The sequence below is a fragment of the Talpa europaea genome (genome assembly GCF_964194135.1).
Source record: "Talpa europaea genome assembly, chromosome: 1".
Taxonomy (NCBI): domain Eukaryota; kingdom Metazoa; phylum Chordata; class Mammalia; order Eulipotyphla; family Talpidae; genus Talpa; species Talpa europaea.
The window spans coordinates 53,817,470-53,845,354 of NC_140073.1; the positions used below are offsets into that span (position 1 = coordinate 53,817,470).

Genomic DNA, 27,885 nt, shown 5'->3' on the forward strand with positions numbered 1-27,885 from the left:
ACCCACATGGCAAGGCAGACCTGTCTTCGCCTGCTGCTCCCCTCAGCAGTGTATTTCAGTCAGTCTGCCTGTTCTGTTCCCCACTCTGTCTCTGGTGGGTCTTCTCACCCCCCACATCCCTGGCTGTACCCCAGCTCTTATATGCATAAATGAATCTTTAAAAAATAAAATATATACACAACCCATTTTTGATTATTTAAAACTTTTTAAATTATTTAAAACTTCTTAAGATATGATATAGTGGTTGTTTTAAAACTTTTACCTTTTAGTGATACTAAAATATTTCTAGATGAAATTGTAAGCTCTGTGGCTTTGCTGCAAAATAGTACAAAATGGAGAAAATGAATGAAAATACAGATGAAATTAGATTGACCATGACTTGGAGGGTGATGTGTACTAGGAGGTTCGTTATACTATTCTCCTTTGATCTGTATTTGACATTTTCTATGATAAAGTCTAAATGTAGCCAGAATAAGTACTTCCTACAATCTTCACAGCTACTCCTGCGGTTCAAGTCACCTTTCATCTGTATTGCAGCAGATTATAGCAGTCATTTCTCTAAATGGACACCCTGCTTCTACCTTTGTTCCTTTATAATCTCTCCCCAGCAAAGCAGAGTGGCCCTGTTAAAATAGGCGAAAGCACTCCTGAACTCAAAACCTCCCAAGGGTTGTCTTCTCTGAGCAATATTCAAAGTCCTTGCAGTGACATCTGAGGTGCTACAATCTATGTCACCATTTGCCTCAAACCCTTGCCTCCACTCATTTTCTTGTAGACATATTGGAATCCTTTCACCTTAAGGCCTTTGCACATTCTGTTCCCTGTTTCTGTCTAGAAAAGTGCCTAACACTTGGGGCCTCTCTGGTGGCCTAGGGGTTAAATCTTAGCACTACCACTGCGAAGGCCCACCACGAAGGCCTAGGACCTACCCACATGGCGCAGCAGACCTTTCCTCTCTCCCCCGCTGCTCCCCTCAGCAGTGTGTTTCAGTCGATTTGCCTGTTCTGCTCCCCACCCTGTCCCTGGTGAATCCTCTCATCCCCCTGCATCTCTGGCCTACATACCAGTTCCTCTATGCAAAAATAAAATCTTAAAAAAAACAGTGCCTAGCAGTTCACCAAGACATGCATACCACTTCCTCTCATTTCCTTCAGGTCCTCCCTTTTCCAGTGACACACTATCAATAGGGACCACCCTTGACCAGCTTATATAAAACGCCAACAATCCCACATCACTGCTTCTCTTCCTTGCCCTGCTTTATTTTTTCCATTGTAATTACATATACCTGGTGTGATTGTATTTTATTTTCTGCCCCTCCCATACTATGAAGTAATTTCCCTGAAACTTTTTAGAAATGTTGCCCACTGCTATAGTTCCAGTGATTAGAATACTAGTCAGTATATAGTAGGTGCTTGATAAATTAATAAAGGCCAGCACTGAGATCCTCACCTTCAGATACTTGCATCTTCAGCCTTTGTACTTTTCATTCCTTTTGCCTAGAATACTTTCCACGTTCAAAGCAAGATCTCAGTCTTTGTCTTCCATCAGAAACTGCACTTTCTGCTCCCACTGCTGAAAGCATTTCAAAAGATTACAATGAGGATTAAATGGCAATGTGAACCTCAATATATGTTATAGAGTCTTAGGCCTCATACAGTTGTTCCAGTGGCATCTAAGATCAAAGTCAGAAGGATTAGCCTTTCTCCAAGCTTATGCTTTTTGGGTTGTTTTTTGTTTTTTGTTTTTTTAAATCTAGATGTGGGAAGCCGGAATAAATTCCAGGTATGAAAATTTAGATACAATGTCTTATGTTACTAACATGGAACTTCCAGCAAGTAACGGAAATAAGATATTTCAGTTCTTGAAGTATTCAGAGGTGAACATCTGGCCAAAAACACAGCCACATGGTTGTGGTTTAAACATAGCTCCATGTTTCATCTCTCAGCTGCAGATGTATTTGGGGATGTGTGTGTATGTGTTATATTTTATACAGTATATCAGGCATATCCTGTCAGTTTGATGTGGAATAGCTGAGTCAACTAATGATAGTGATCCTCGAGATTTTTCAACACTGTTTTACCAATTGCCAAGGAATTATGTATCTGAAGCATTACATTGCCAAAATACAAAGCACAGTGATAGAAACATTAGGTACTTGTGGAATAAACCATATTTATACTTTTATTCCAGTGATGCATAATGATTTGTACATGAATAATGACAAATTATTTTCATGTTTGAAATTTGTCCCATGTAACTAATGGACAAACCAAAGTGTAAGGTGAGACAGCTTGTTCAAATTAGTTAGTGGCAAAAAAACAAACCAAAACAAAATAGAATAAAACAGTTAAAAGTCGATGTCCTCCTTTTCAGCTACTGGCATTTGCCTCCCAGTCTTTGCTGCGTATGACTTAGGCTGCTGCATATTAAAATCATAAAAAAATTGCCAATATCTGACTGTTTTTGATCTACAAAAATACAATTTCATGTGGTTCAGATTAATGTCAATAATAGAACACTAAAAACCACAGCCATGTGTAAATTCAGGAGAGAAGTTTCTACAAACCTTTTTATGAAGGTGCAAAAATAGTAAAATTAAGTTTCATACCAACTGCAGAAAAGCTGCCAATAAATAAAAACATATATTAAGTGGCTTTGCAAAGGCCACTACTTTCTACATGTTAAATGATCACAAATAATGCTACAGATTGGCTATGCTCAGTTAACTGAAGAACATCATGCCAGGGAGCCCAAAGCTTTAGGTTTAATCCCTTTAATAGAGCTAACCCTATTAACTCTACCATGTTCCGTGACCCACTGTACACATTCTTAATCCAAGACACTCATTTCTCTGGTACATGTTCCATGGTAGAAGGTAGAATGAGGGTGAATTTTTTTTGTTTTTTGTTATAGATTTTGTTTTTTTATTAATTTTTTTTCTTACATTGTTGTAGTCCCCCCTAGTTCTGCCAACATATCACCTGTGAACCATCACCATATTCTCTTGTGTTCAACCCTGCCCTGTTTTGCACCCTACCATTCTCCCCTTTGCTGTATGCTTCAGTTCTATGGTCAGCTTGCTAGTTTTGACTTTTTCTTGACCTTTTGTTTGGTTTCTCCATATTCCATATATAAGTGAGACCATCCAGTATTTATGTTTCTCCTTCTGACTTATTTTGGCTAGCTTCATCCCTCCAGCTCCATCCATGTCGCTGCAGATGGCATGAGGTTTCTTTTTTGATCACTGAGTCATATTCCATTATATAAATATCACAACTTTTGATCCATTCGTCTTATTTGGGGGCATTTGGATTGTTTTCATGTCTTGGCTATTGTAACTAGTGCTGCAATAAACATAGGGGTGCAGGTTTCCTTTCAAATTAGTGTTTTTGTGTCCTTTGGGTAGATTCCTAGGAGTGGAATCACTGGATGATATTTTAGTGTTCTGAGGAACCTCCAAAACAGCTTTCTACACTGGTTAGACCAGTTTACATTCCCACCAGCAGTGTAAGAGGGTTCCTTTATCTTCACATCCAAGATGAAGGTAAATGTTAAGAAAAGGTACAAATCCACATTTTCTTCATTGGAATTGGGAGACATCTAAAAGCATATTCCTGCATCTGCTTTATAGTACATGCTCAATAAAATGGTGGATAAGTGAATGTGGAATGAATGAATGCCTTAATGATGAATAGGTAGTCTTATATCTAACTACAAAAGATAATGATCTTGGGCCTCCCCTGGTGGCACAGCGGTTGAGCACTAGGCTACGAGGCTGCCCGCAGCCTCTGCAGCGCTGGTTCGTTCCCCAGCCACCAGCAAGGGTCCCACAAAAAAAAAAAAAAAAAAAAGATAATGATCTTTAGTGGTATCTCCTAAGAATATGGAACCATATAATGTGTTTTAGCTGAAAGGGCCTTTAAATATATCTAATCTAATCTTGTGCACAAGTTTTGTAGAAGGGAGTATTAAGGCTTGAAATTAATTGATTACCAATGCCACACAGCTTCTCAGTGTCAGAACTGTGACTAGAAATTTTAAATCCTGATTTTCAGTATAATACTCCTTCCACCTGCTCATAGGAGAAAGCATCTGCCTCACCACTAGAAATAATTATCACATAATTTTCACATCTTGAATATAGGGGAATAGGCTTTTGTAGCATCATATAATTGGAGGAGGCCTTAAAGATTATTCATTCTAGCCCCTTATTTCACAAAGGAGAAAACCATGGTGCAAATGTCAAATGACTTGTCCAAGCTTAGACAGAGAATCAACACTCAAACTCACATCTCCAGATACTCAAACCAGAACACATTTTAAGTTATGTTGAAGGACATTAGTTAGCTAATAGCTTATTTGCTTTTTACATACTTTAATAGCATAGTAGCCTCCAAATGTGGGCAACAGGAAATGTTTATTTATATACAAGTACATGGGAAAACAATTTCATTCATCTTTTTAAAAATTTTTTGTTACAAATAAAAAGTTATTAATACATTCATCCTTTGCACACAAAATACATTCTTTTTACTTTGACTCTCAGTATGAATTATTTCTTAATAATAAAAACTTAAGCTACAATAGACAGGTGGTTTGGCGATTTAACAATCTTTTTTCAAGAAGGAAAATCCAAACTTTAAAAGGCAGTCTATATATAAAAGAAATTGTATATTAAAAATGCTCCTTCATTCAATCCTCGGAGACATAATGAGGGCTCCTCTCCAACATGGTTTCTAGCTGTCCTTTAAAACAATGCAGAGGACGTTAGGAATTCTCAATGTGATGACAGCTCAATTTCTACAAGACCAAAGCAGTGTTTATGAAATTGATTATCATTAAAAAATTCTTATGGACATCCGAGGGAATTAGTCATTATTCAAGGACCTCTTAATTAACCAGTCAATCTAAGATTATAAATTGCATTCCCTAAGTAGGCTTTTAAAAGGGTCTGCTTAAATGAACACAGATGACTTGATTTGCTAAACTAATTGATTTTAAGAGAGATGTGAAAACATATGCCTACACAGAGAACCAGAACACAAATATTCACAGCAGCATCGTTCATAATAGCCCAAAGGTGGAAGCAATCCAAATGTCCACCAAATGATCATTGGAAAATAGAATATAGTGTATACATACAATGTAAAATTATTTTGCCATAAAGAAAAAAATGCATTGATTAGAGCTACTTGAAATGTGAAAACATTATGCAAAGTAAAAGAAGCCAGACACAAAAATAGCACATTTCTATTTATATGAAATGCCCAACATAGGCACATCTATAGAAACTGAAAGTAGATGAGTGATTGCCATATGCTGGGAGAAGAGGAAGGAGGAGTGACAATTGGTTCAGAGTTTCCTTTTGAAATGATGAAAATGTTCTGGAGAAAATGGTGATCTTGTACAACTTCTTGAAAATATGGGGAAAAAACACCGAATTTTACACTTTAAAGGGGTAAATGGTAGTGTAAATTATATCCATCTTTTAAAGGAGAGCTGTCACCTCATTTAAAAATACTTTGTTTCATTATCATTCCCTCTCCCCATACAACCCTCTTCCTACAGAATATTTTCTTTCATCTAATTCCATTCATATCATCATGGGCTTATATTTCCAACATCGAAAAACAATGTGAACACATGAAGCATAATAGAGTGCACTGTTAATGTCTGCATATGAGCATTTAAAATCAGTTTTATGCTTGTACTGAAGCTGGATTTTATATACTGGGGTATTCAGATATTGCTGGGAGCCTATGCTTACAACCAACAGCCAAATGTTAAGAACTGAGTTTATAAAATTTGATAATTAACATTTTTGTTAAAACTGTGTACATTAAAAATCCATGTTTTAATGGAAAGAGATAGGGAAAGGGAAATCCAGGATTCTCTGTCTTCATGAAACAGCTTCTCTAAATATTTTAACTAGCTGCCGAGAAGACCTCCGAAATTATATATTTTTCAGTATTTCATCCCTATACTAAAAATCATGCATTAAAGTGTGTGCAATAATATATATGGGGCACACTTTTTCTCTTTATCAAAAATCTCTTCTTAACCCTTATATTATCTGAAATTTCAAAAATTTTTTTTGCTGAAAATAGCAACTTTACTCACACACTAATCCAAATACATTATTATGTATCTCCTTTACCTATCATCAAAAGCGCTCCAACCACCTGGTATATTTAGAGGACACTGCAGTGAGCAGAAATTAGAAGCCAGCATTCCATTGTCATTTGAAATTTTCTACAACAGGGACATAAAGTCCCAACACGCCTTAAAGGGATAAGAGGATTAAAAAAATTTAATGAATCAACTAACATTCATTTTTAATAGCCTACAAGAAAATTCCACTAGCACTCTGCAATTATATAGGACAAGAGAATATTTATTTCTAATGATTACACTCCAGAAAGCAATGTATTTAGCAGCTATTTTTCAAAGGGCTTATCAAGTTTTGCTATTGGTATTTAATCCAAGCATAGCTGTGTAACCTTAAACAAAAACTGTGTACCAACTAGGGACAAATTTTCCTAACAGACCAGATTCTTATCTTCTGTCATTCTGTACATGAATTCTTTCTTTATTAGGCATTTGGTACTCCAATTTTTATTTCAGCACTTAGTGCACACATAGAAAGGGGAGGGAACCTTTGCTTAATTTGGTTGTTGGTAATAAAGTTCATCCACTAACGTCATAAATTCTAGAAGCAAATAACAGATCTGGGGTTCATGACTCCATTTTTATTAAGGAGGAAACACAAGCCACAACCAGAAGAATTCTTCAGAAGCACACTGTTATCAATTATAGCTAACAAAGAAAAATACATGTATAATTGAAAAGTTAATCAACAGTAAAATTAGGATATAAATCAAATACCAATTAGGAGCAAAGAGTTTATAAATGCCTATGCTGATATTCCCCAAGGGAATAATGATTATCACCTTACTGAGCTTTTCCTGACATTTTTTTTAAAGAGGCAAAAGGTCAATAATAAATGGCAAACATGACCCCTCAAAAGTAAGATAAGATCAACCCATTTTCGTTCACATGGACAGTTGGAATCAAGAACAAAGAGGTTTAAATTGCACTCTGAGGTATTTCAGTAATAAGGGTAAGTTTCCTGATAATGAAGAGTTTCACAACTCTGGAAGTGCCTATTGGGAAAGAGAGAAAATGAATATCTTTCCTGACGTCTGCACAGAAGTGAAGAGTCTCTTGGGGAACAGTAATGCCCAAAGGCAGAAGAATGGATCAAATGAGAGAATTCCTTTTAAGGCTCTTCAGAAATGCAGCTCTTTACTTTGAAGTCAAAAAGAATCCTTTGTTTTGTCCTAAGGATCTATACTTGACAAGACTCTCCAAAGTCTGCTTTTAATTGAGAAGAAAAGTAGTATTTGCATGCTGTTTACCAAGCACTTTACTATCTTTCCATTTATCTAGTTTTAACAATAACTGACAGTTGTTATGATTCTATAACATAGACAACTGGTGTTCAAGAGATTGCACTTTGCATAAGTCACAACTACTTCATGGTAATGCCAAGTGTTTCCCTTCTCCACCTCCCTACATCAAGTGTCAGTCACAGCCCATCAAGGATTCCATCAGGGACTAGAATATAACATCTCAGAAAGTTCTGCTTTACTTAGTGGAAAAGGGAAATTTTGACTCACCCACCACAGGAAGTCAATTAAAGAAGAGGTGACTAGTTTTTGTTCTCCTCTTATCCAAAGAATTCCAAGAAGGTCTCACTCAAACTTGTATTTCTCACCAAGTAAAACCAATGATTTTTTTTTTTAGACAAAGAGCCATCTGTAAGTCTGCCAAGGATGCAAATTATTTTGCAAATGGAATCATTTGGGCATCTATCTTATTTGCAAGTATTGCTTACAGTTATCTCTAATTTCAAAGATGGGTGTTTTGTTCCTTTCTACATGAGCAATTTGGCCTCAGTTCTGCTAAAATCGTTTTCAGATCATGTTTTTTCAAGATAATGAAACTAACAAATCAAGTGTCATATAAGAAGTGTCCAAAATAGATGTTGGGGACTACTTTATGCTAGTGATCCACCAGCCCATATCTGATATAGGAGCTGAAAAACTTCATGCCACTATATTTATGGAATCTTTAACTGAAAAGTCTGCTCTCTTTAGGCTAAAAAGGCCTATCCTGAAGTCCTAAAAACACAATTATTCACTTAACTAAATATGGTTTATTTTTGGCAATTTTGTATTAATGAATAATTCCTGTGATTTTTATGTAACTTACTAAAACAATACCTCTTTAAAAATTTTAACTCAAAATTTCAATAAGACATGAATGAGCGTACTGACAAAGCAACCCCAGTGTTTTGAGCTAAGAGCACCTAGCCAATAGCCTTTCTATGGAAGGTGGGATACACTTTTGGTAGAAGAGCAGAACCTTAAAAAAAAAACTAACTGTGGGTAACAGACATATAGTAGGTGATGAGGGGCAAAGTGCTGTAACAGAATTTTAAGTCAGTAAGTTGGTGTAACCCCCAACAAACACTGGGATCCTTTCCACATCACCTTCGCCAAGTTCCTACCTAGCCTGTGTTGGACACAGACTATTACCTGAGGCCCCTGTCCATGATGAACCAACTTGGGGAGAAAGTCCTCCCTGATATAGAGCCCAAACCTGTGACCTCTATTCATTGGGTCTCATCCACACCTTGACCCACAGTATCTTGCTCCAATGTACTAATTGTAGTCCTCTCTTTCCCAGGTGAAATCTCCCCAATTCTTCAAATATTCTTCAAATGTCTTAAAATTTAAATTCCTTCACCATCTTTGTTATGCTGCAATATGCGTTTAGTTTCCAAGTTTGGCTCCTAAAATGCAATATTCCAACATTTGGACTTAAAAAAGAAGATAAAATGTCATCTCCCTTGTTATGAAATTACTATATTATCTGTTTGAAGGAATAATCTCTTAATTCAGTACGCTTTCTACCCAGGGTGAAGAATACAAGAGAAGGCAGCTTTCCTTCCAAACATCAATAGGCTCCTGTCACAGAAGTGATATCCAAAAAAGAAAAAAAATCATTATTTTAATCCCAAATTAGTGGCCAACTATACTGACTATGTGAGCACATTTTGTCTGAATGATGAATTACAAGTTTCTTCATTTCTTTTGATTGTCAGGGGAGCACCTAGTTGAGATGCTGTCCAATTCATGAATCATTAAATGAAGCCAATTAAATAGAAAAAATAAACATACACACACATAACTCCTGTCAGGGCCATGGTTGAGGAATGTAAGTAACCAGTTGCAGTTTAAAAAAATAAATCTAGAAAGAAAGAAATGTCAAGCCCAGAAGAGCTCTTCCAGAGGCTAACAGGACAGAGGCCCCCAGAGTACTTATGTCCACAAAATACAGTCTGCAAAGCTCTACAGGATTAAGAAACAGAAAACTTCTCCCTTTAAAATCATTGGCTCAATATGTGGAAAAAATTAAGCAATTTTTTCCTGGTTGTAAGAAGATAGATCTCATTCATGTGGCTTGGTTTTTTAAAAAGGATGTTTTCACTTTAATCAGAAGACCAATTCAAAATCACTCACAAGTGGTATTTATTCAGAATTATTATTTTACTGAAAGCTGATGCTGGATCTGGACGGATCATGGAATAGCTTAAAGGGTAAATGAGTCAACTCATTGCTCTAACACTGGACGTCACCAGTGACTTTCAACACCATTCGTTCAAGAACAGAAGAAAGAAGAATTCAGACCTTCATTAAACTGTGCCTCCTCCCTCCAACATGTCTAAAGTGCTTAACATAAATAATATTAGTCCTAATAGCTTGTTTGGTCAGTGAATTTTACCTTTGTTACCAAACTCTAAATCAAAACTGGGCACATTGTCAAATCAACCCATTTCACTGCTATTTTTACTTCTTTTCTTGCCACTTTACTGAAGGAGAACTACTAACATGAGGTGGCTAAAAGATATGGGGAAAGGAAGATCAGGAAAAGTCAATGACCTAAGTATTCCACAGAAAGGAGAAATGGCTGTATATAATTAAAATTAAATGTTAACATAATCCAACAGGTGTAACAAAAGCACGTAAAGGAGTAAAATATTTTGCATAGACAAAGGTGAAAGCACAACCACCTGTGAGGGCACAGTCTACACAATGTCATAATAAAACATTTTATCAGCAAATTATATGATTTCATAGGTTGCCCCAAACCCGGCTCCATGACATGAATATGATGCATTTTCACTGGAACTTGAAAGAGGTTTTGTCATCTATTTAGTAACTTTATTAAAAGAATTAAAAAAAAAACACCAAAAATGGAAGCAGACATGGACTCTGATATTCTCATTAGTCCGACCAAGTGAAGCTGAATTATGAGAAAGCAACTCGCTTTTTCATCTACCAATAAATGAGAATTTTTATTTAAGAAAGTGCTTCTTAGTAAATACTACCAAAACAATAGAACTAGGAGGCAAGTCAGTATGATTAAGTTCTAGGCTGCGTTAAAATGACCAGATTTAATGACCAGGCAATTTAAACTTCAGGGATCTCCTTAAACAAGTTCTATTTGTGAATTGCTATTTAATTGGAGAAGCTCTTCTTGGCACTAAGTCATTTATTCAACTAATATTTATTAAGCACCTACAATACTGTCAGGAATTATTCTCAAACTTGAGATACCTCAGTGAGTATATGGCCTAATCTGGAATTCAATATCTAAGGGGGAAAAAAAGTAAGGAAAATATCCCTACATTCTCTTGCGGCCTGCTAATGGGCCATGGAGGGGTGATTGTATATTACAGAAAGGCTGGGAGGAGTAATTGGATAAAGGGGCCAAGAGCAGAGCTTTTGAATCCCCTTCTGCATCTGGTCAAGGATAAATAGCGGTGGCTGAGGCCCAGGGAATAGGAATTTCAGAATGCAAGTATGGAACTAGAAGCTCTTATTTTGCTACTACATTTTATCGAATCTAACAAAATCCTTTCCTCTAAGTTTACAGAGCAATTTTATTTTCAAGACACTTGCTGCTGTGAGACAAAGTTGGGTCATGACATGCTGGGGTAATTGGATTTGGGCCCTAAATGAAAGATAATAAAGCTAAACTTAGGGGAAATTTTTCTACAGTTTAAAAAGAGTTCCTCTGCACAACTTAGACTTGTTATCTGAGTACCTTTAGTGACTGCTTTAGTGGCAACCATTATAAATTTTGGCTGGAATTTACTAAAATGATTTTTCTTTCCTGTAGAGACGGGTTCTAAAATAAAGGCAATTTAAACTTCAGGGATCTCTTACTCTTCCCCATAGGATCAGAACAAACACAGCAAGCCCCACCCAAAGTATCAGTCCCTTCAACAATAATTCCCATGAGCAAGAGACTGGTCACTCTGAAACCTGCTAGAGAAGTGCGACAAATGCTTTGTCAATATTGTCTCTTAACATGCCTCGTTTCTTTAAAATTAAATAGTTAAATAGTTTTCAAACATCAATATAACAGGATCAAGATTGCCACCATCCACAGCAGCAGTGGAATCACATATCATATGCTTGTTCTATTGCTCATCCCTCAGTTATGCTACAGAAAGCTACAGAAACATCTGACAGCTTCAACAGCATACAGGTTTAATTATTTTCTGAATCAGCATTTACATTAGACGGTATCAAAGGATGGCACTAAAAAAGCAGTAACATAAACAAGCAGCACGTTGTCTATTTTGAGTCCTGTTTTAAGACTGGCTAAACACCCACCTCCATTGGAATTGGAGATTGGCAGTAACCCGTCCAGAAAAGGCAGGGAGGAAAGAAAGGTAGAAAGAAGGGCAAAACCAGGAAAGAAGGAAGAGAAAAAAGAAACAGAACATAAGTAATGAGCTTGAGAAAGTGACAAATGACAGTTTTACCTTCCATGAGCAGAATTTGTCTAAGGTTATCAGCAAAAATACAAATATGGTTCATGAGACTTTACATCTCTTGCTATTCTCACTTATACTAAAAACACCTACAAAATCCTGCGTCTGTCCAAGATGGATATACCAGGAGTAAAAGTCGTGACGGGCTCTCAAGGACCGTGCTCAGCTTGGACTGCTGCACCTCAGTTCCATTCTCCCACGGTATTCTGGTCAGGTCTGGCCTGTTTTCTCATACTACTCCTAATGTCTTAGAGCTAATCTTTTAAGTTCGCATATCCTCAGCCATTCATTTCCCCCATTTTTCAAACTTTTCATTTGCTTACGGGTAGGAAAGATGAGAGAATAAAAGAAAATGGTTGAAATTTAGAGGGGATAGGAAGGGAAAAGGATTACTTTGCCAATAAATCCACCCTAGAAAAGGTAATAATGAGACTTTGAGAAAGAGTGCTGATTCATGGACTGCCCCCTGCTTTTTTTTTTAAATTTCTATTTAATACATTTAAGGACATCAATGTACTAAAATGTTTGGTCTGTAAAAGAGCAGAATCTTTAGCACCAAAAGGAGTCATGGAGCATATAGATTATTAAAACAATGATTGTTATTATTGGTCATGGGTAAAGGTTTCATTTCATTTTTTACATCCCAAAGTTCTTGAAAGTGCCTGTGGATAAGAGAAATAACACTTTTGAAATTCTCCATGGAGTCACAACACGCACCACAGAGGCAGTACTTGGCCTTTCCAGTTTTGGTTTATCCAGTAGACAAGAAAACCTGGGCTCCCAGAAGCCCTAAAGAACAGCCCCCACATGCACCCACTGGCGTGCAGGGGGATCCCTACATACAGTCACCCCCCCCCGGACTGTGTTCAGGAATGCGCCTTTACTTGCTTTAAAAAAAAAAACAAAAGCAACATGCTCTGCAGATCATGGAGCCCCAAGTACAATGTTCTCCTTGCTCTGACTCCAGCCCGCAAAAGGGTGAAACCAGTATATGTTCTGCTAACGCTGGCCTGCGGACGAGGCCCCGGGCCTGCCATGCTTTGTAAGTTCAGGCACCCACAGAGGGTCCGAGAGCAGGAGCCACGGGGATTGCCAGGTCTCCCCAGCAATTCGTAACCCATCAGGGCAGCTGCTGGTTCTTTTTGCTGCTTCTTGCCTCCGCCTTTAGTTGAAATTACAGCAAGTCAAATAGCTGATGCTTTTCCCTTCTCCAGGTAAGGGCGAGGATACATTGTTCACAAGTGTGTTCTGCCTGGCTTCGCTGATGAGGCGGCAAGCTAAGTCAAGGAAGAGTTTCTCCACGTTGTCTGATTCCTTGGCTGAGGTCTCCAAATAGTACATGTCCTGAGCTTCTGAGAATTCTTCCGCTCTCTGCTGGGAAACCTCTCTCCTTTCAGCCAGATCAATCTTGTTGCCTAGAAGAGGAGGTAAAATCAGAGGGACTCATCAGATATGTAAAAACTGCTATGTGGACCACGTCCACTGATGGACCTCATCCACTATGCGGACCATGTCCACCGATGCCGACTTACTGCTAAGCTGTTTCCTATCCTGTCTCTTGTAAGGGAATGTGATGCCAAGTGTGGCCTGTGGTCATCTTGTGAGTCAGAATGTTTAATGGCGCCGACTCATAAGACAGGAGCCTGTGGATGCCAGGGGTTTATTCCGGCACACACACACTGGCTGGGTTCACTGAAAGCCTAAAAGCAATGATCAGCCCACTTGTAAGATGGATTCCTATCATCTCAGCTGTGGCCTCTAATTGCAACTTTACTTTTCATTAAAAAGAAACAGTGCTTCAGTGAAAGAAACTATGAGTAAAACAAAAACACACCCTACCAAATGGGAGAAAGTGTATATCATACATCTGACAAGGGGCTGATATCCAAGATGTACAAAAAACTCACAGAACTCAACAATGACTAAAACAAACAACAACCTAATTAAATTAAACCTAAAAAAATGAAAAACCAATTAAATGAAAGGCAGAGGAGCTGGGTAGACACTTCTCCAAAGAAGACATGCAGATGGCCAACAGGGAAATGCAAATCAAAACCACAACGAGGGCCTCCCTGGTGGCACAGCGGTTGAGCACTGGGCTGCGAAGCTGCCCGCAGCCTCTGCAGTGTTGGTTCAATCCCTGGCCACCAGGCGAGGGTCCCACATGGTGCGCAGACATCTCCTGCTGCACCCGCTGCTCCCCTCAGCAGTGTACCTTGATCCTTCTGCCTATTCTGCTCCCCGCTCTGACTCTGGTGGATTCTCTCACCCTCCCGTGCTTCTGACTGTACCCAGTGCTTGTATAAATAAATAAATCTAAAAAAAAAAAAAAATTTTGAGAAAAAAACAACAAAAAACAAAAAACAAAACCACGACAAGATCTCGTATCTGTGGGGATGGTTCATATAAAAAAGACCAAAAACAAGTGTTGGTGAGGATGCAGAGAAAAAGGAACACTGTTGGTAGGAATGTAGACTGGTCCAGCCCCCATGGAATACAGTCCAGAGTCTTCTAAAAACATTAACTCTACCATATAATCCAGCAATTCCACTCCTAGTTGGAAAATGCAAAAAACACTAATTCAAAGAGATATATGCACTCCTATGTTTATTGCAACACTATTTACGATAAGAAAAAGTGAAAGAAGAGTGGATAAAGAAGACGTGGTATATAGACACACAGTGGAATACTATGCAACTATAAAAAATGAACTCTTGCCATTTGTGGCAAGGACAGAATTGGAGGAAATAATGCTAAGCAAAATAAGCCAGAAGAAATAAGACAAAAAACTGACAATTTGGAATATAGAGAACAAAGCATTGGACAAATGCAGTATGGTAACATACACCTGAAAGTATGTGATCTTCAATCTCTGAATCATATACAGTGTTGTAAAGCAATGCTATCTCAAAAAAATATATATATTTTTAAAGATTATTTATTTATACAAGCACTGGGTACATTCAGAAGTGCGGGAGGGTGAGAGAATTCACCAGAGCCAACAGGCAGACTGACAAAGCACACTGCTGAGGGGAGCAGCGGGTGCAGCAGGAGAGGTCTGAGTGCCATGCGGGACCCTCGCTGGCGGCTGGGGATCGAACTGGCGCTGTAGAGGCTGCGGGCAGCGTCATAGCCCAGCGCTCAACCTCTGCATCACCGGGGAGGCCCCCCCCTCAAAAAAATTTTTTTTAAAGAATTCACATCAGGAAGGAAGGAGGGAAGAAATGGCACTTCTTGAAGAAATGGCTAATGGCTAATTCTATTTCTGCATCATGACAGAAGCACCCATTTGAAGAAGCTCCTACTGTCAAAGTCTGAAGCGTTAGAGTAATAAAAATAACTGCATGTGACTAAATATATTGAATCTATTAAAACATGTAAGTTAATAATGATGTTCAAAATATAAACAAACTTTGGTAGTTACTTTCAGAAATTACAAGAGCACCAACTCATTACCTTGAAAAACAAAAACACCTAAATCCGACCAGGTCTATAAATTTACCTATAAATCTACAAGAAATACAGATGATAGAGGAACATGTCATATGACAACACAAGTATGAAAGAAAATTCAGATTTAAAAATTCTACACAACAAAAATACGCTTTAAATAAATTCCAATGGGTAAAAAAGTGATGACACAAAAGACATAAAATCAATGACAACATATATATTATTTGAGTAGAGTTTTGACTGAAGTTCAAAAGGGTTTTCTATGGAACAGAAAGTTCAAGTTCAGAGATGGGGGTTCCAGTGCGTCATTGCAAAGCTTCTCCAGTAAGAAAGGGGGTTTTCAGGCCAGGGCATGGAGCACAGGTCACAAAGAAGCAAATATCAACTGAGGATCCCAAAGGGAAGTCCCATAATTTATTACAGAGCTGTGGATTACAGTAAGAGAATTACAGAATTTCAAGTACATCTTACATATGCTGTATGCCATGGATAAAGAACTTGGCCTCTCTAAAAAAAAAAAAGACCCTGACCTCTCTGAGCCCTGGTTTCCTTATCTGTAAGTTAGGGGGATCATGACACATGAATTTCTTAGTATAAATCCTGGCACATATATTCTAGCCATAATGGTTACTATAAAATGCTTATTAGCTTAGTTAACCATAAATTGTAATTTAACAATATTTCTGAGGTTCTCTGCCCAAATTTCCAAAATTCAGGTTCCAAAACATTTTAGGAACCATATATTATTAACATTTTTCCACCACCACTAGGGTTTTTAATGCTTTGTTCCATTTCATGCAATTCCATTTTTTAATGGGTATATTTGTCACCACAGAAAATCATCGGTTGTTTTCTGCTTTTCCCCCAGGGTGAACAGGGGTTCTACCCTCCTACAAGATGAAACAAACTGCAGAACTTCCCTTAGTGGATTTTTCTGAAAATTAGAATTTTCTGATTAGTATAAGAATGGAAATAATCAACCAAAGTCCTTCCTTTAGGCACTAAACAACTGCTTCAAATAATGAAGACTTCATCAAGCTTAAGCTATAAATGTTGGGCCTCCGTGGTGGCGTATGGGTTGAGCTCTGGGCTGCAAAGCTGCCCGCAACCTCTGCAGTGCCGGTTCGATCCCCGGCCATAGGCGAGGGTACCACATGGCGCGCACACCTCTCCTGCTGCCCGCTGCTCCCCTCAGCAGTGTACTTCGGTCCTTCTGCCTGTTCTGTTCCCCGCTTTGCCTCTGGTGAATTCTCTCACCCTCCTGCACTTCTGACTGTACCCAGTGCTTATATAAATAAATAAATCTTTAAAAAAAAAAAAGATATATATGTTACTTCTACACCAATAGTTTTCATGATCTCAGAATTGGATTTTCTAAATGTTGAAGAGCCCACACAACTTTCAGGCAGTCTGTCTTAATTTCTACAGACTGCGCTGGTAGAAAACCGAACAGCAGTATTTTCCACTTCACTTTTTCAAACTATCACCATGGGGTAGGATTTATTTCATTTTCTCCTCAACTGCAAAGGAACTGAATGTTCATTGCATGGTATCATACATTTGTGTAGATTACATTCTTGGAAGTACCGCGGCACAAGCTTTATGTGATTATAAATTCTTTGAGACACATAAATGAATTTCCCTTCTCTTAGCGCACACTTACCCACTAACACAGTAATGACCTTGTTGCTGGCATATTGTTCTATCTCCCGCAACCACTCAGGAAGGCAGCGGAAAGATTCCTCGCAGGTTATATCATAGGTGAGGATCAGGGCATTGGCGCTTCGGTAATAACTCTGGGTAATGGATCGAAATCTCTCTTGACCTGCTGTGTCCCAGATCTGCAGCTGCGAGGGCATAAGAGAAAGATCAGGTTAGAGAAACAGAAAAGAAAGCAAGCATTGCCTGCTTTAGTTTAGAAAAGGAAACACTTCACCCAAATAATTTCACAGTTATTTTCTGCCCTGGAAGGACATGGAATTTTTAAAAATTTGTTGGGTGTGCCTGGCTAAAGAGAGGGGCTTTCGGGGCCTCCCCTGGTGGCGCAGCAGGTTGAGCGCAGTGCTGTGAAGCTGTCCACAGCCTCTGCAGCGCTGGTTCGATCCCTGCAGTCCAGGGAGATACCCACATGGCGTGGCAGACCGCTTCTGTCTCGCCCACTGCTCCCCTCAGCAGTGTTTTTGGTCAATCTGCCTATTCTGCTCCCCACTCTTTCTATGGTGAATCCTCTTACCCTCCCGCGCCTCTGGTCTGTACCCCAGTTCTTGTATGCATGAATAAATAAATCTTAAAAAAATGAATTAAAATGGAATAAAAAGAAATAATTTTTAAAAATTAAAATAAAAAAGGGGCTTTCTTTGCTTTATGTTTTTTTTTCTATGAACTGCTTAAGTGTTTCCTCTTTATTCTTTAAAAAAAACTTAATGAGCATTTCATTATGTGGCAAGCTTTATGCATTTTACATGCAATGACTCACTTTATCTTCAATAGTTCTAGGAGGGAGCTACTATCACTATGGCGTGTGTCATATGAGGAAACGGGTGTCTCAGGCAGCAACTCCTAGAACCAATGAAATCAGGCACTGAGGTCCCAGAGATGATGCTTTTAACTACATGTCCAGTGTATTACAAAAGGCAGGCCCTGGCAAGCTGTCATTCTCTGGTTGTTGACACTTCAGTAAGCAACCAGACCAGGGAACAACAAAATCCAACCTTACCACCTTTTCCAGTTCCAAATTCAAAGGGCTATATTTTTATGTTTACTAATGAAAAAAGGAAAAAGAAAATGTACTTTCCCTGCACTACTTTGAAGCTCTGTGATCTTGGGCAAGTCACCCTTTGGACACTGACAGTTTCTTTATTTAAAAAAAAAAAAAAAAGAATAATATGCAAACCTGCTGGAAGGTCACATTTTCTGAAGTCATCTCTTGTAATACCTAATGTTCTAAGAAAAAAAGGCAAAAACACTTCTCACTTCTCCCTGGATTTCCAGCACCGAGCAGAAGATTACTGAAAAGGAACTGTTCTCCAGACAGACCCAAGTACAGAACAAACCCGAGAGCCTTGAGAAATAACATGAATGACAATAATCATCTCCCTGTGTGACTGTATAAACTTCACCAGTCACAAGATTCACTCACTCTCACTAAGAGAACATCATTTCCCAGGAAAGACTATCTACAGCCTTAAGGTTAAACCAGGTTCCCCTTCCTAGTGCCCCACTCACTCATATTTTCTCCTGCACCCTGCAATTCTCCTTCATAGCCTGACATCTTAAATCATGTTTGTATTGATTGATTGATTGATTGATTGATTGTGTAGAAGAACTTGGGTGTAGGCCAGTGGTGCAGAGGCAGAGTGGGGGGCAAAACAGCTGGATCTACCCAATACAATCCTTAGGGGAGCAGAGGACGAGACAGGAAAGGTCTGCTGCACCATATGTTGGTTAGCTCCCTGGCTGGGGATTGAACTCAGGCTATAACAATGACAGCACTGAGACTTAACATCTAGGCCACCAGAGAGGATCCAAATATATATTTTAATAAAGACTGTAATACTTTTTTAAACTATTGTAGTGATTTTTTTAAAGATTTATTTATTTATGCATACAAGAGCTGGGGTACAGGCCAGAGGTATGGGGGTGAGAGGATTCACCAGAACAGTGGGAAACAAAACAGGCAGATCAAATGAAATACACTGCTGAGGGGAGCAGCGGGTGAGTCATGAGAGGTCTGCTGCGCCATGTGGGTTGCTCTCTGGCCGGGGATCAAACTTGTGCTGCAGTGGCTGGGGATAGCTTCATAGTGCTGCGTCTAACCCTTCTGCCACCAGGGAGGCCCTGTAGTGATTTTTTAAAAGCTCTTTTCCTCCCTAGACTGAACGTTTCAGGCAGGGAAAGTGGGTCCATTTTACTCACAGAATCTCCTGCACTAAATAAAGCATCTGATAAAAAGTAAGTGTTCAAGTATTTACAGATAGTCTCCTTTATCCTTATAGCAACTTGGTGAGGAAGTCAAGTTTCTGCCTCTCCTCATTCATGAGCAAGTCCATGTCCTAACTGAGTGCTCACAAAGCTAGGACTTGACTTCTCATAGGCAGTGAAGATCTCAACACACACCTCCGTGCTCCCTTTGCCTCCCGAGGCTGATGTACTATGTATCTGGAACAACAGAGCATGAGTCACTTGGTGTCACCCTCTGCTCATACCAGTTTAGTGGCGCAGACTGGAGAGTGACCCGCCCACTGTCATGACCTGCAATCGGGCACACAGACGCTCCTTTGATCTGAAGCCACAGCTGCTCTTTGATAATACACATGAAAGTCTGTGTCTGCTGAAGGCAACTATACAGATGTTAAGGCTTTTGCTTGACAAAAGCCATCCTCTTCTCTGCCTCAAATCTAGGGGCATGGTGCCCCTCTGCCAGGATGTGCCTTAGAACAACAGACTATTGTTTTAATGTAACACCAAGCCTCTAAAAACACTTGCGATTGAATTTAATAGTATCAGTCATTAGAAATCAGTATGTTCTTAGGATTAGCACACCCTGAGAACAGCTTTAAGAATGAAAACCACTGAAATATTTTCTACAATATGATTTATGGCCTTGTCAAGATGCACACTATTTTCTCATGAGGGGGTGGGGTGGTATCTAGTTCTGGTTTTATATTTGATTCCTAAGGATATTCTTATGCTACTGCCTTTATCATTTCAGCTTGGTTTCACCTTGCACTCTGTCATTCATTTGATCCTTTTTAGAACATGTAGGTCATTAACATATGCAAAGCACTATGCTAGGCACATGGAGGGTACAAAGATGAATAAAACTTAGCTCACAGTTCAAAGGGAGCCAACCACATAGTTGACTAACCACAATAAAATATGAGATGTTCTATTAAAGAGGAAACAGCAGGAGAGAGTGTCTCCTAGTTTTAGTCACATGCCATGCCCATCAATATGTTCTCAGCACCACAGCCCTGGGCTTTCTAAGCTCTCTCAACTCCAGCATGAGGCTGCAATGTTCTCTAAGGTTTTATTATATCACCAGTGATATTTCTAGTGCCTCAGTGTTGTACCTGTGTATTGCAATGATTGGTTTACTAGTGTGTTTCTTTGCTATACTGAATTCTTTGAGGGTAAGGGCTGTCTCTCTCTTTTTCCTTTATTGAGGTGACATTGTTTTACAAGACTACACAACACCTCTTCAATATATGGTAGCATCCCTCCCTCACCATCCAAGCACCCACAGCCCTCCACCATAAACCACCCTGCCTCCTCCCTCTGTTCCTACTCTATCCTCCCTATCCCTCTAAAAGAAGGGCAGTCTCTTATTTAACTTTACGCCTCCAGTGCCTTCCAAAGACAGCACATGTTAAGTGGCAGGCATATTTGAATGGCTAATAAAGACTGTGAAATCATGAAGGATTAATTTTGGTTAAATGATTATTTAGGTATTAAAGACAATTTCACAGTTAAAATGTTTGTGCTAGGCAATAGGAAGTTCCTAAAGAACAAAGATGCTTTACCAAAACAAAAAGCATCTGCTACAACAAAGGATAGATGGAGGAATGGATGGATAGTCAAATGAACAAATATATGTATATCCACTTAAGACTTTCCCATCTATGCAACACAGACTTCATTAGAGGGAAATCTGGAAAATCTTCTATTTCTATTATAATTAATCTTCTAGGGTTAAAACATAAACTGAACTTAAGAGTTTTGCTCTTACCCATTAATTTGTGATACATCAAACAGTATCAATGAACAGATGAAAATTCTACATATGCCCAAATCATAATGCAGAATCTTCTAGAGAAGAGCCTCTCCCTCACTTTTGCTTTTACTTATTTGGTATTAAATTTTCAAAGCTATAAGAATCTATTGCCTTTAATTCCCTACGCATCATCCTGCAAAGAATTAGACTTCTAGGGGAGGCTGAGAGAGGTGATGAGAAGTCAGGAGAAAGATTCTGGGTCTGGTCCTGTCCTGCTACTTGCAAGGCAGGATTCTGAACAAACCTCCAGGAAATTCTCTTTTCCATTGACTCATTAGAGTTCTGAGGGAAAAAAAAATGCAATCTACTAGCAAAAAGATAGGGATCATCAGAAAAGAACAGTCAGTAAATGCTAAAGACCAGGACAACACTAAGACAACTATTTCCTTAATGAGACATGGGCAGCTCTGCCCTTTTCCATTAAGACTAAGAAAATGACTCTTTGTGTCCAAGTGTTAATGAGGCCATTGAATTAACATAGTTGAGAAGGGTCATTTTATATCTGGATTCTACATATATGGCCACTTAACTAGAACAGGATTTGGGAGACCAGCCAACTCTCACTTATTACAGATAAAGAGGTGATAGGGACAGGAACTGAGCTTGATTCAAGATGTGTAAGACGCAAGCCTTGCTCTTAGGGAGGCTGTGGTCTCGTGATTGCACCAGAGTGTAATAAGCATTTAGAAATGGGTTTATGGCTTGCAGAAAATGGAATAAAGGTAATATCAAAACTTGGGGAGTCAGAAAAGAGAAATAAGTCTGATCTTCAACACTGGGGACCAGTTCTTTCTCATCCCTATTCCTTCCCAGTGCCTGGCACATGGGAGGCATTAACATTTTCTGACCAAAGGAATGAACTCACACATATATGTGTTCATACACAAGCAGTCTGAATATTTGGAAGCAAATTGCCTGGAGGAATAGATATATTTACTCAGCTCCTGGGGAGATGACCGCCTCTACTACTAGAACAAAGGGCTCTTCCTGCCAATTCCTCTTGAGTGCATATTCCTCTATCCTTCCTAGCAACACCCTACTTCCTTTCTCTCACCTCAGAAAATGCACTATTTTCTGAGCTTTTTGGTTTGCATTTGCATGGATTTCAAACTCTGAATTTTCCAGTGCCCCGAGCTCTCAGTCTTTATCATAAGGGGCCAGTGAGATGTTAGTGCTGAGAGATACAGGGAGAGTTTCTGTTCTAAAGTTTCTGTTTAGAAACTTTCTCCTAAACACTCTCTGTATCTATATAGTGCCAAAACTGTGCCACTGAGCTCCTCTGCCCTTCCCAAGGCATTTGAAGGCAGGCACACGGGTGCATATGGAGGGAGGATGCAACTGACACATGACCTCAAACTTGGAATGCTTAGGGAGGGATCCAGCTGAAGCTGATTCCAGTGTTCAGCATGTTGCTGATGCCACAGTTATTGCTTCTTTCCATAGAACTCAGCTCTCAGAGATCTGAGAGAGGAATCTCATTAAGAATGAGGGACAGGACCTCCCTTGGCGGCGCAGCGGTTGAGCACTGGGCTGCGAAGCTGCCCACAGATTCTGCAGTGCCAGTTCGATCCCCGGCCGCCAGCAAGGGCCCCACATGGCGCGCAGACCTCTGCTGCCGCGCCCGCTGCTCCCCTCAGCAGTGTACTTCGTCAGTCTGCCTGTTCTGTTCCCACTCTGTTTCTGGTGAATTCATCACCCTCCCGCGCATCTGGCCTGTACCCCAGCTCTTGTATAAATAAATAAATCTTTAAAAAAAAAAAAAAGAATGAGGGACAGGTAGAGCTCAGGGCTTAAGACCAGATTCTCTATTCTCTTCTCCTATAACTTAGTCTTGCTTCAGATTTCCTCCCATCACCTTTATCTGTTCCCTGCTCCAAGGTGGCAGGCCAACTGTGCTTCATTTCCTTTTTCAAGACAGGGGAGGCCCCAGAGAGGCAGTGGGATACATTAACTCACAAAATGGGCTCAGCTCCTGCCTCTCTTCCTTTCTAACTGTGGATAAATCAGTCATTCACATCTCTGAAACCTATAAAATGAAGATAATTTACCTCTTACCTCATAGGATTTTCAGTAAGGATTAAGTTCAATGTGATGACACGTGTAAAGGCATGGAGCGGAGGGACCGACGCACAGCAAGTACTTGGTCAGCACTACCTCTGGTCTCCTGTTACTCCACACACCACAGTCTTGACAGATACCAAACTAACCAGACATCGCTAACCAGGGTAGGATGAGACCATGCCCTCCCTGGCCCCCTCATTTACTATCTCTCCCTGCCTAGGCACAGGAGCATGATGGAGACAGAATAACTCAATAAGTGATTGATGTGAGTAAATGGAATAGAAACTAGTAACTAAGCAAATCTTTCAATTAAATTAAATTCTCTGCCCGCTCCACCATCACTACCAGCCCCTTCCATTGGCTCAGCTAACTGGTAGAAAAAAGAACTCTAGTTAGTGCCACGGGAAACCTGTTTCATTTCACTTTGTTTGCATGATATGAGGGGAGCAGATGCAGGAGTCAGCAGCTCTCTCCTGTGTCCACTGCTTGGAAGAGGTGGCACTGCTTATTGGCCCAACTAGGTAGATCCAAAAAGAAAGTTCTCTGTTGTTTCACCCCATCTGGCATGACAGTAGCCAGGACATACTTGCTTTAGGTCTTCCTGCTCACCATCCATAAGCTCCTCCTGCCCCCACCAAGGGGCAGAAGTATTCTGTTTGGTGATAAGCTGCTAGGATTTGGTATAGTCTTTCCAATGTAGATTCCAATGAGAATGAGTGCATGTTAGGAAATATCACTTCCTTTTACCCAGCACCATGAAAATCTTTTTGGATACTTCGCATCTTACCTTCACTTTTTCACCATTAATCTCCACTGTCTTAATCATAAAGTCAACTCCAATTGTGGCTCCTTGACCTGGGGGGAAAAGACCCTAAAAAATAAATAATAAAAAATAACAATTAAGCAAATTTTTGAATTAAATTAAATTCTCCACCTTCTCCACCATCACCGTCAGTTCCCAGTTCTTTGCTTTGGTTGATGAACTCTGCTTAGAGTCCTGGGGAACCTGTTTAATTAGGCATGCTTGCTTTGAGGGGAGGAGAAAAGAGGGAGAAAGTAGAAGAGAAATGTTGAAAGAAGAAGAAAGGAAAGGGGGTGTGAAGAAAGAGGAGGAAGACAGTGAGGGAAAGGAGAGAACTAGGAAAGGAGGAAGGTCCAATTTCAAAGAACGAAACAGAAAAATCAGATACAAGTAGATGATTAAGATCATGGAGTTACCCTACATTGTTAGGGTAAGGACGAAATGGATGGCCTGAAAAGTAAAATCGAGGAAGACTAAAACTAGTTATCAGGGGCGCAGTGGTAGACAATCAATATGAAAACAAAAAACAAAAACCAAGCACTCAGGAAGTGAACCATGAACAAGATGGAGATTTTTAATTTCCTCTGCCCTGTATGTGATAACTATTTCTTTGAGTACAATGTACCCAACATATATAATTATGTGAGATCAGGGTCAATGATGCCAAGGTCATCAGTGAAAATAGCCCTTTGGAGAGAAAACAGAGTAGAAATAGCACTTAACAGGGAGGCAGCAGGCTCAGGATCACTGTTGTGACTTCAAGCAAACCAGTCTCCCTCTCTGGACCTAAAATTCAATGAGGTGGAGGATAATAGAAGCATTTCAAAACAATAAAAAAAAGCTTTCCTTAAGCTAAAAGCCAAACTACAAAGACAGGATTTAAGAAAACTGTACGGATAATGTAATTACCGTTACATAATTTTTCTGGTAAGCTTAGTGGAGGAGTTGAAAATAGGGAGGTATTCTATTGAGAAAGAACCTACTTTTCTTCCCTCATCACTTCTATTCCAGAATTTCAGAAAATAAGGTGAAATGGACTTTATTAGCTGCGGCGGCTAAGATTGGGGCATGTTTAATTAAGTCCATTCCTAACAAGAGAGCTCTTTAATTAAAGTATGAAATTAAATGGCTGAGCTTCAAACCAACAGAAAATGTTCCCCTGCATGTCTGCAAAAGATGTAAATATAAACATTCATAACTTTACTTAAAAATATTGAATCAATTTTCCTCTATTTTGGTTTGGCTCAAGCACAAGGCTGCCAAGCTTTGAGTTGAAAGCTCCAGCTGTTTTACAGTCTAACAAATGCCAAAAAATAAAACAAATCCTTCCCCATGTCTCCCCTATTGTTTTGTTCCCAAACCCCTGTGCCTCAAAAACAGCTGAATCTAGTTCATTTTAACTTTCTACTAAATAACCAAAACAAACATAATTTGGCTGGTGAAATATGAACTTTGTGGGGGGTTGAAGAGCTGGGAAGGGTAAAAAGTAGACAGAAAGAAAGACCAGCAGTAGTGTACTTGTTGGTGAAAATTAGTGTTTGAAAATAGAAGCATTTTTCACTTTTAACAACAGGGAATATGCTTTTAACAAGAAAAGTCAAATTCCTATGGCGTCTGAGCTTAGAACGCGGAACATTAGAGGGTAAAGTGATCATGCCGGTATCAGGAGACAGGTGCTCCAACCTTGGCTTTGCCACTGGTATGATGGGAGAAGCCAAGAAGTCATTTTGTTCCTCTAGACCTGAGTTTTTCCTCAGTGGAATGAAAAGAGTGTGTTGAATAATCTCTAAGGAATCTTTCAAGGTCAAGGGACTTTTTTTGTAGTATATTTCTTATCTTTTAAAATAATATTTAACATTTATTAAATGGTATTTCATAATATTTACTGGAGTAACACTGCATTATAACATTAGAAAAGTTTCATGTGTACATCATTCAAAATTCACATCTGTATACACTGCATTAACTGAATCACTAGAAGTCCAATTCTGTCCTTCACCATACAAATGACCCTTTTACCCAGCTTAGCCAACCCACAGGAATTTTTGATAAAGGGGCTCAAAACTCCTCTACATTTCTGCAGTCTCATCCTCCTACCAAAAGCAGAAAAGCGGACTTATGTTTGGTGGAAGTAAAACCAGTTGGAGTTCCCAGTATCACACCAGGGTTGTTAATTGAGTCCAGATGCACGCTAGCTTATTATTTTTGATTTCACCAGGCCAAAGTTTAGGAAAAAGCCCACATTCCATTTTGCTCATTTATTGTGGCAAAAACCCTGGCATTTCCAAAGGTGACTCTGCCCAAAAGCTGTTTATATTATCAAATCTGCCTCTCCATTCTCCACAGCTCTAGATGGTCAGAGCTGGAAAGGGCCATGGGGATCACCAGACCCTTTGTGGGGGGCAGAGAGACAGTTAGGCCAGCAGCGGGTTACTTGCCTGGGCTCTTAGGATGAGCCAGGGCAGAGCTGGGGTCAGACCCTGTGTCTGGACTCTCCAGCCAGTGCCCTTCCCGGGCTGCCCTATGCTGTTTACAGAAGGTGCCGGTCTCACCTTTCCCAATTAGCACTTTACAAAGATGCCAAGATTATGCATAATAATGCTTTTTTAAATTTTTTTTAAAGATTTATTTATTTATACAAGACCTGGGGTACAGGCATGAGAGGGTGAGAGGATTCACCAGAGACAAGAGTGGGGAACAGAACAGGCAGACTGACTGAAATACACTGCTGAGGGGAGCAGAGGGCAAGACAGGAGAGGTCTGCCGCACCATGTGGATTTCTCCCTGGCTGGCCCGGAACTGAACCTGCGCTGCAGAGGCTGCGGACAGCTTCACAGCACTGCGCTCAAACCACTGCGCCTCCGGGAAGGCCCTATGCATAATAATCCTGAAAGGGATATCATCCCTATTTTTTCCAGGGAAAACACAAAAGTCAGCCAACTTCATTATGATTTCCCACTCATTTCTGTATTAAACCAGGTGTCTAAGCTCTGGCAATAATTCTCAAAAGCACAGCCGCAGAGGGAACCTGTACTTAGATCATATGATAAGGACTCAACTCGGGGGGGAAATTCAACTTAGTTCAAATAGTCTTTCACTGTTCTCATTTCATTCCCATCTGGTAGATTTAGAAAAACCAGCCTGTTTGGCTCTTAACCAAAATGATTTACTCGGTTTCCTGGGAAGACATGAGATGGGATTGGTGGGGAGTTTGGTTTAATTTGTATTTAAATTGCATTTTAAAAAAATAATATTTTGGTCTAGTTTAATATCCCCATTCACTTGTTTCTATCTTTTGATTAGTAACTAATAACCTATCTTTTATCTAATAATCTATTTATCACACCACACTGGAAGCAGAACCACTCTCCCCCTGCATTTAACAAGACAGTGGGTGGCGACCCAAGGAGTCAGGCACTCTTTTCAGGGGTTAAAGAAAGCTAGTCTGGGCTACAAAGCCCTTTCAGAGTAGGTTAAAGACAAGCAGCCCAGAGGCTGGTGCTGGACCAGTCACCTCCCTCACCAGGCTCCCCTAACCGTGCAGGCCAGAGCAACCATCTGCGCGTCTGAGTTCTCTTACCTGAGTGAACCGTCGGACTAGGCACGTCTTCCCCACACCGGCATTGCCAATTAAAACAATTTTAAACAGGAAATCATAATCTTCCATACTCATTTACACAGCTGCAAGGCAAGCACAGACAGGAGTGAGAGGGGCCTGGTCAGACTTGCCCACAGAGCTCGAGCTGCCCTGGCCCCATCTGCTCAGGAACAGTGGGTCTGACTCATTCAAGAAGCAATTGTTTTAATTTATATATATTTTATATCATTGTTCATTTTTAAACAATATTTGCTTCCCCCACCCCCTCAGGTGCAGTCCCCATAGAG

At 39.7% G+C, this 27,885-nt stretch overlaps 1 protein-coding gene across 1 annotated transcript; it reads right to left on the bottom strand.

Moving 5' to 3' along the window:
- Window positions 1–12,971: 12,971 nt before the first annotated feature.
- On the bottom strand, window positions 12,972–27,673 carry RAB30 (RAB30, member RAS oncogene family; the record flags this gene model as incomplete). The annotated part of the gene is made up of 4 exons (XM_084253577.1): window positions 12,972–13,326; window positions 17,028–17,211; window positions 23,986–24,069; window positions 27,581–27,673. The coding sequence occupies 4 exons, from the start codon at window positions 27,671–27,673 to the stop codon at window positions 13,076–13,078; spliced, it is 612 nt and encodes a 203-aa protein (XP_084109703.1). The 3' UTR covers window positions 12,972–13,075.
- Between the last annotated feature and the right edge of the window lie 212 nt (window positions 27,674–27,885).